Below are 9,496 nucleotides of genomic sequence, written 5' to 3'. Positions count from 1 at the left end.
CCATCTTAACTGTGATGTATTGCTCTTATGTCATGATGTATTGGTTTTATGTCATGATGCGTGGGTTCAATTCTTTTCCGGTTCATAGATAGATTCATAATTTGAATACACTGGACATCATTGATAATGACATATTAAAAAGTTATAATGTATTGGTCTTATGTCATGAGACTTGGATTCAATTTTCTTTCAGTTCATTAACATGTCCATAAAGTGGATAGACTAGGCATAATAGACAATGACATATTAAAAAGTTCATGCTATTTACAATATCAAAATTATCATGTACATGTGTCAATGGCAACAGAAACCAGAATATGGTAACTATCAACCATCTTAACCCTATCAACCAACTTAACTTTGATATATTGGTTTTATGTCATGAGGCGTGAGTTCAATTCTCTTTCCATTCATCAAAATCATGCAATAGACTAAGCATGTGGCCCCTCTGATAAACCCACCTAAGATGTTGCTAGGTAAAAAAACACTAGCAACCATCCTGATTTGATTGTATCCTGCCAGGATTCTTGTAAGGTTGTCCTGCATGCAAGCAATAAATTGGTGGTATTGATGGGTTCTGAGCTTCGCCGTAAGTCTTCCAGCAGAATGGCTGCCGTAGGTTCTGCACCACGGGATGAAGTTCAATATCTGTTAAAACCACTTGTGTGCAAGGTACATCATCACTGCAGGCGAGATGGACGGCTTTGTAGGCATATGTTCCTCGAATATTCTCGTATGTGACGCCTGATATTGCAACAGCTGCGCTCTGATTGGTGCAAACACTTTTGTCACAGTAAAATTGATCGATCACTATTGGAATTTTCACGTTGGAGACTTGAATGTTGGAGAAGGAAACTCCTTTTACCGATCCTAGTCCTCCCTGCAGTACAAAATTAAAAATATAATAAGTAAATTGTTATAGAATATGGATCGTAAATTTTGAGAATATTTTAAAATTAAATAAAATAATGTTGGATAAAAATTATATTTAAATAAACTAGATTTTTAAAATATTTTAATTTTAAAATTAGATAAAATATTGTTAAATCAAAATCATTTTTATCAATTTAATATTTTCCAAATAATAATTTAAATAAAAAAAATTAAAGTATAACCAATATATTATATTTAGAAATCATATATTTAATTTTAAAAATTCTATATAAGCAAATTTAAATTTATATATGAAATAGACGGAATTAAGTAAAAATAATTAAAAAAAAAATATCATTTTTTTGTTATTTAAAATACATTTTTGAATGTATAAATAAATTCAACATTGAAAAATTCTCTCGAACACTCTAATTCTATATATTAAACAACTTAAACTCAAACTTTTAAAACTCTCTACCAGTAATTAAAATTAACCAAAAAAATATAATGAAAAACCCATTTCATATATGTTGAAAATTTTATTTAAATTATGAATCTTTAAAACACCTGCCATGTCTTGATTCTAACTCCGTTTAAGGTATCTCCAATGGAACTGTTGTAGACAGTGATATTGGAAACACATGCTTTTGTTTGGTCCTTTCCGAGTCCTCCAATGCTGCCATCTCAAATCACTGTAATTAGATAGATATATACTAGACAAAGGATTAGTACTAGTCAGGTATTTTAAATAAAGGAAAAAATTAAAAGCCAAATTATTTATGAAAATAAAAACTATTATCAACATATAGATGGAGCCTAACTAATTAAGCTTTTAACAAAATTATACCTGATACCATGACCAGGTCCGCAGTTAATGTTGTGCACGCGTACGTTTGAACATCCTGTTTGTATAGAAACGCAGTCATCACCTGTTTATTATTAGAAAGAGCGCCACCCACTGTTAGCTGATTTTAAGGATCAATATTATCATTAAACCCACTTAAATGGCTGAACTTATCTATTTTGGGAAGTATTATGGTATTTGTAATTGGAGTGAAAAAAGGAATTTAGGTTAATGGTTGATTTTGGGCATATTTCAGAATGGGACGGATAGAAGTGGGCATATTCCAGAAGGGTGAATGGAAATGAGTTTGAAAAATTAATAATCTCTTCAGGCCTAATTTGTAGGCTGTTAGTGTAAGAAGACACAAGCAATAAAAAAGTAAATTTTATCATCAATTTCAATATATAAAATTTTTGTAGTTGGAATCCATTTGCAAAAAGTCCCATCCGTATTTTATATATTTTATTCTAAAAATAGCTCACTCAAAAATCTGAATAACAAAATAAAAACAAAATATTCCAAAAATCCATAATAAAATAAGAATAACTGGCTCAAAATGATAAATTTATACCAATGTGGGAGGCCATTACCGCATGCCATTGAGGAATGATGTATTTCAACGTCCTGAGAATTTTGAAGATGTATTCCATCTGTATTTGGGCTGTCCCACGGAGAAGAGATTGTGACGCTGGAAACTTCGACGGAAGTGCAACTGTCGAATTTAAGGTGACACTGAGGGCTGTTTTGAATGGTTATGCCAGTTACAGTCGCACCTATGCTTCCGTAGAATCTCAATGCCTGCAGATTATACAATACGGAATTAACTTATAATCCCTTTTTTAAAAGCCGAAGTTGGCCCCTTTCTCTGCAAGAAACATTCGGTGGAACTTACAGTGGGCTTAATGTTTGGCATTTGTTTTCCCTTTTGGCTGTTTATCTGCATTCACATAAGGAGTTAGGTACAATGTGGGTATGAAATAAGAAAGAAAAAAATAAAAATTGCAAACTGAATTAGCAATATCTATTTCATGCAGAGGAGAATAGATTTTGAGGTTGTAAATGTGATTCTAACCCCAATAATTTTTTATATAATATGTCTCACAGCAATCTCTATAAATCATTCAATTTTTTTATGAGAGAAATAGATAATTAAATTTTTTCTTACTTGTCTAACATGATTAATCTAAATATCTATTAATTTAAATAAATTTTTTAATTTACACAATACTCCATTTCACAGTATCACTGTCCCTACGTAAATTGTGACACTAACTAGCTGAACCACTCATCAAAAAGACCTATTTATCCATAATCAATCAACGAATCATTAACATAAACACCAGACCATTATGACTATTCCATTAAAATTGGTATCATATTAATAAGAGATACCACCGCATTATAACTACCCATTAAAATTATTTCAATTAATTTACCTCACAGCTAGAAGATCCCCACCAAACTGATCCTCTTCCATCAATGACCCCACATCCCTGAATGGTAATGCTATTCAATTTACTAAACTGTATCCACTGTAGCATCCCTGCAGGCCCCCATGCACGAGGATTCACTGGTGCTATGATTGTCCCATCAATCTGAAACCAATGCATCAAAATAACATCAATTCTATGGAAACTTATAGATTGTAACATAACATTTGTATTCAAGTACGGGGGACATCTAACAAAATATAGGGAACAAGCATGGCACAAGCATGAAATGCATCAGCATTTCTCACAGGATGGGAAAATGCTCAACCTGAAAGGTGATTTTAGGCTGACAAGGTCCAGAAAATGAAATGGGTCCAACAAGAAACCGAAACTCAGCAGGTACTTCTACTATAGCTGACTCCACATTACAGGCTGCCTGCCAAGCACTCTGGAAAGCCTGTCACTACAATTCATAGTTAGTGCTATATCTTGTTTGAATATGGGGCTAAGGAGGCTACTGATACTGAGGGACAAGAAGAGGAAAAGAAGAGGAAAATTATTTTACCTTGGTATCATCCGTCACTCCATCTCCCTTGGCGCCATAGGAAAGCACATCAAAATTTTTGGAATAACCCTTGGGGTATCCTGGGGCTGGTACTGGGGGACTGCCAGAGCCCTTCTTCCTACCAGGTGAAGGATGTGGACTGCCAGAACCCTGTTTCCTGCCAGGTGAAGAATGCTTCAAAGGAGCTCCTGGTTTCTTTTTGCCTACATTTGACCCAGTACAGGACTGATGTTGAAGCATAAGGAAAATTACGAGGAGGAGAAGAAGCTGATCAGTCTTGGCAGGCATACTTCCTAAAGCTGTTATATTTTGAACTAAGAGAACAGAGACTAATTAAACACAAACACTTCAAATATTCATTTGGCAGTATTGTTAGACAATGCTAGGGAATCAGTTATGTGAAACAAAAGGCCTCCAGAGCAATTTTGTCTTCTAGGGTCACGGGTAAGGGCATTTGTCTTAGGGAAACTGACAGAGTCCGAGCCAATTCAATCCTAAACAAATTCTTCAGATGGGCCACAAGCTCATTTAGAGCAGGCAAAACCACAACATGGACGTGAATGGAGGGTTGATCAGTCATGATTCTTCTCAGGCCTTGGGCCCCTTAAATAAACGAATGGAGATGTTCAGAGTGCAAAGGATAGCCAATTAAATCACATTTTTCCTCTTTGGTATCACATGTTTGTCTTTGAACAATTCTCAGGCCTTGGGCCCCTTAAATAAACGAATGGAGATGTTCAGAGTGCAAAGGATAGCCCATTAAATCACATTTTTGCTCTTTGGTATCACATGTTTGGCTTTGAACAATATTATCTACCTTGATTTCCTCTGAGTAGCAAGTAAATGTTGTTAGTGGACTCGGCTAGTACCACCAGATTAGTGCAATGAACCACATAAAAAATTGATGGAAGAGAGACTCAAGTTAGAACACGTGATCCCCTTCCTCTGGACAATTCAGGGAGGGAAGAGAGACTCAAGTTAGAACACGTGATCCCCTTCCTCTGGACAATTCAGGGAGGGAGGCCGGTAAAGTTGGTGATTTGGTTGTGAATCTTGAAATTGATTGAGCGAGAGAAAACATGAGGTCCCACCCACATGCAACCTCACGAGACCTGCAACCTCTGTACCCTCCCCCACATTTGCACAACTACGGTGGATTGTCTTGAGATTTTACGTAGCAAAATAACACCCACCATTGAGTACTCCAATGAGAATCGAAATTTAGACTTCTTGTAGGTTGGAAAGCAGGGTTTTCGAGGAGCTAATTGGTCGTTGTCCTTATATTAGAAAATATAGTATTTTGTAAACCATGATTCTCATGAAGCACAGACTTCACGCCTTCAAATCTCAGTTCGTTCCAATCTTTCATTCGTGACCAGTACCCACTCTAGCTTCTATTCAAGAAAGGGATAGTAAAATATTCATGTGTCATAACAATTTTACGTTCCTATTCACGTGCAGGAAGTGGCAGAGATTCATCAAAAGGTGTGAAGGGTCGGTTCATGCGGTTGAAGATAGAAGTTGGCATTGTTTGAGGGTCCCAATTGTACCTCCAGAGAATAGACTTCTAGCTATCTGGTTGCGCGGCTAGTGAGGTACTTGCTTTGTCTTGTCTGATTATTCCAAAACCTCTGGTCTTCCCTGGGGTGTTTGAATGTCCTTGATCCCACCCCACATCCAAGGACTTTGGGCTAAACAGCATAATGGGCACTCAAAATAAACCCCTGTTTTCCAAGGGTTTTGGGTTTTGGTCTATAGGATTTGAAGACTGAATTCGTGATTCATCTTAATAACTTAAAAGGTCAATTTTGTTAATTATGTTGATGGTTTTTTTTTAAAGTGCAATTTTGGTGATTAGGTTGATCAGGATTTGCTAAAAAGTGTAATTTTGGTAATTATGTTGATAGGCATTTTTAAACTATTGAATATTTTTTTATTTTCTTCATGAAATTTTTTGTTTTATATTTATATATGAAAGATATTGGGATATATCTAATGTTTTTTATATGAAATTTTAAATATTAACTAGGTTTTATCTTATTTTATTTTTTTTATTCACATTTACTTAATACAATTATGAAATTATATATGTAAATTATCAAATAACAAATGATATTATGCGAATGCATTTGTATTTTTTCAATTTTTTTAATGCAATTATAAAATTATTATGCAAATTTTCAATAGTAAATGACATCATGTGAATACATGTTTATATTTTTCACATTTACTTAATAGAATTATGAAATTACTATGCAAATGATGAAAAGAATGTTTATTTTAGAGTAATTAATTATAAAAGAAAGAAAAATGATGCTAATCTACATATATCAACAACATTTATTAATGTATTTACATGAATTATATTCATAAGATTATTTATAGTCTAAAATTACAATTTTAATAATAATTTTTAATCTAAAATTTATTTTAAAAAATTGAATACTTTTATTACAATTTTATCAATTTTATCTCAAATAAATGTTAAAAGGTTTTTTCGAATTAAAAAATCATTAATAACACATATTTGATTAAAATTGATAAATACTTCTATCCATTTTCATGTGTTATTTTTTTTTACGCTAACATGTATATACAACCCATCTTTTTTTTTATTTCCTTGAACTCTATCAAATTTTAATAAGTATATAATTAATATGTCAATCATTTTTATTAGTTTGATATGTGGGTTTGTTTCATAAGAGTTAAAATTTAATAAAAGTGTTGTTAAACATGTTAAGTTTTGGAGCATTTATTTGGAATGTGATGATTTTTTTTTGTTAAATCTTAATTTTTGTTGTTTAGAATGGGTTTTTGATTGTATATATGGATTTGGCACCCTGGAAAAACTTTGAGGTACACTGATTATGAAGAGTTTATAGCTCAAACTTGTGATTCCAATCAATCTCTATCAAATTCTTGACAAATTAGAACAGAAGATGTACCAAAAAACCCTCCAAAACATAAAACAAATTAATTACAACTTTAATAAAGAGGATCTACCTTTTATAGTCTGGTCTATTTTTAATCGTCTTTGACACATAAAGGGATCGGATTAAACTCTAAACTGATTAATAATAATTAGTCAATTTTTATTTTATTTCAATTATTTGAACAATAATATGGATGAGCTTTCATATCATTACTGTGAAGAAATAGTATCAAAGAAAATAGAATTAAAGAAAAATCAATTAATTATAAAAAGAGTAATTTAATTTAGTAACATTCATAGGCTAGAAGATCAACTCTTTGTTATTAAAGTGGTAGTTAAAACACCTTTACTATTAAAAATCACTAATTGAATTATCGAGAGTAATCTCAACACTCTCGAATCAGAAACCAAAACCACACAAAAAAAACTTTAATAACTTTAATCTCTCAACATTAATCAACCCTATGACTTAACTGTGTTCATACATACAGACATAAACACAAGTTTGCCATCTTTTAAATATTTATAAACAAAAATACACATACCCTTAATTTTAATTTTTAAGAATGATAACACCACCCAACTTTCACCAACATAAAGTCACCCCACCCCATGTGAAAACAAAAAGGGTTAAATAAACCCTATCAAAGCCCCTCTTCGCAGGGCCTCAAGCCACAAAGCCAAGGACTTATGGAGATGTGGCACATCAACTGAAAGATAAGTGGGTACTTATTATTTACTTATTTCCTCTGCCAAATCCTGACCTCGACGAAGACAGGAGAACCAGAGCAACTACAAACTGTACATGTGCCCACTACTTCTGGTTCATTTTATGCGGTTCAATGTAGTCAATTCCAATTTCCTTGCTGCGCATTCATGCCGGGACGAGACAAAAAAGGTCAACAGAAAAGCAATAAAAGGAGTTGGATTTTTCCAATTCGCGGTCGGCCCGTGAAACGATCAGTACAACGCCTGAAAGTTTAAGCAGTTGGAAAGCCCAGAAGGCAAAAGGGGCTGAATTTGTTAAAAAGCCTGTCACTTATTCCGATGAATCGTCCGTTTTCTACGTGTGCCGCTGTGAATTGAACCATGGCGGCCCCCCACATACAGTCCACTCTCCACTGAGCACTGTGTAGTCGCCCACGGTATTCGAAGAAACTTCGGCAGTCTTACCGGGAGATACGACAGTGGAATTGAATTTTGGTGACCTCAGCAACGGCCCTGCAGCTGAACCCGTGACTCACATTTATAAATCTTTCTTTCCGCTTGTTTCTCCCAAAGCGCCCGTGTTCGGTCCTGGTCCTTGTGGCCCGCCCATCTTTCTTTTAACGCGACAGCTCCAATAATGTCAAACAGTAAAGCAGATCAGAAGCAGAGCAGGCTTGGGGTGAAACTATAGGACTCTAATGTGATGTGAGAGGATCCAAACTAACTCAGATTTTCATGAGGTGCTTAGGGGGATCTAGTTAGTCACGGGAGATCCTTTCAGGAATTTTTCGAAAGCAAACAAAGCTTAAAATAAGTGAATTGAAATTCCATACTGATCCAAAGTGTGATACACAAGATTCAGAATCATGGATGCTGATAAGAATAACTACATTAGAATATATATATTTCGATCCATGATTGATTCGGATAAGAATAATTATACTTAATATATTTCATGTGGTTCATGGATTTTAGAATATATATACTTTATGTGGTTGATGGACTTTAGAGATTAACAATCATTAATAAAAAGATCACTATTTGTCAATTCAATTTTGAAATCTAATTTTAAGAATGTCAAGAGAATTGAATCCGTGACCTCAAATGACACTAGACCAACTGAATTAACCCTTAAGACTATATATATAAGAAAGTGATGGCCTCAAATGGCACTGGACTAATTGAGTTAACTCTCGGGGCTATATATATAAAAGAAAGTGGGAAAACTCAAACGGTTAGGAAGTTTCATTTCCGAATGTTATTCACAAATCAACCCACCTAGAATTACTAGCTTGTGGTTTGTAAGGATACAAGTTAAATTTTTGTTCTTGCCGAATACTTATGGATCTTTGGAAGTGAACTAACCCACAGAGCTATGGCTATGGCTATATATATATCATAGTTACCAAATTCGGCTGAATCGGCTTGAAAAATTCGAATATTCGGCAGTTCGATTCGGTTCGGTGATTAATACGGTTAAATTCGGTTCGGTGATTGGTTTCTTCTCCCAAATAATAGAACTGACGTGGACTTGGTATTATTAAGGAGGGTTAAATTCGGTTCGGTTCGGTGATTAATACGGTTAAATTCGGTTCGGTGATTGGTTTCTTCTCCCAAATAATAGAACTGACGTGGAATTCGGTTCGGTGATTGGTTTCTTTTCCCAAATAATAGAACTGACGTGGACTTGGTATTATTAAGGAGGGTGAGATTGGTAGTATTTCCACCGATTAGAGAACATTTCTAATTTCCCTTGCTCGAATAGAGAAAATAAAAATTGAAAATATCAGTGAAATTAGGAAAATCTGTTTTTTCAATCTTCGATTTAGAAAAGAAACAGAAAATAAGTGAAAGTAGCTTATTCTTTCTTTGTTATAAGATTTTATGAATAGAAATAAATAGAGTTTAGATGGCATATATAAAGAAGAAAAATAAAAAGTTAAAAAGGCAGAACAAAATAGAAAGTAAAATTGATATTAGAATGTTCTGGAGAGAAAAGATAAATAGTAAATTTTTTAGATAATTATATTATTTAAAATTAATAAAAAATATTCATAATTCAAAATAAATTGAGAAAAATTTAATTAAAAAAACAGTTTTTATGATGTCTATTATCGAATTTTTTGCGAATTGAATTTTTTTCA

The 9,496-nt window shown here is 33.6% G+C and overlaps 1 protein-coding gene across 2 annotated transcripts; it reads right to left on the bottom strand.

Annotated features, from left to right (window-relative positions):
- Positions 1-244: 244 nt before the first annotated feature.
- LOC149249690 (polygalacturonase At1g48100-like) lies at positions 245-4,537 on the bottom strand. Of its 2 annotated transcripts, XM_089456307.1 has the most exons (8): positions 3,713-4,527; positions 3,476-3,604; positions 3,154-3,312; positions 2,610-2,654; positions 2,308-2,515; positions 1,721-1,802; positions 1,441-1,549; positions 245-880 (listed from the first exon to the last, which is right to left on the bottom strand). In XM_089456307.1, the coding sequence occupies exons 1-8, from the start codon at positions 3,998-4,000 to the stop codon at positions 488-490; spliced, it is 1,413 nt and encodes a 470-aa protein (XP_089312433.1). In that variant the 5' UTR covers positions 4,001-4,527; the 3' UTR covers positions 245-487. The 2 variants fall into 2 exon arrangements, with proteins under 2 accessions (XP_089312433.1, XP_089312434.1); XM_089456308.1 differs by lacking the exon at positions 3,476-3,604 and having other exon boundaries at positions 3,713-4,537.
- Positions 4,538-9,496: the final 4,959 nt, after the last annotated feature.

The sequence above is a fragment of the Pinus tabuliformis genome, chromosome 7 (assembly GCF_031772625.1).
Source record: "Pinus tabuliformis cultivar Carrire ecotype Pingquan chromosome 7, CPIR1, whole genome shotgun sequence".
NCBI classification, from domain to species: Eukaryota; Viridiplantae; Streptophyta; class Pinopsida; order Pinales; family Pinaceae; genus Pinus; species Pinus tabuliformis.
This window is presented reverse-complemented; position numbering and strand designations above follow the sequence as displayed.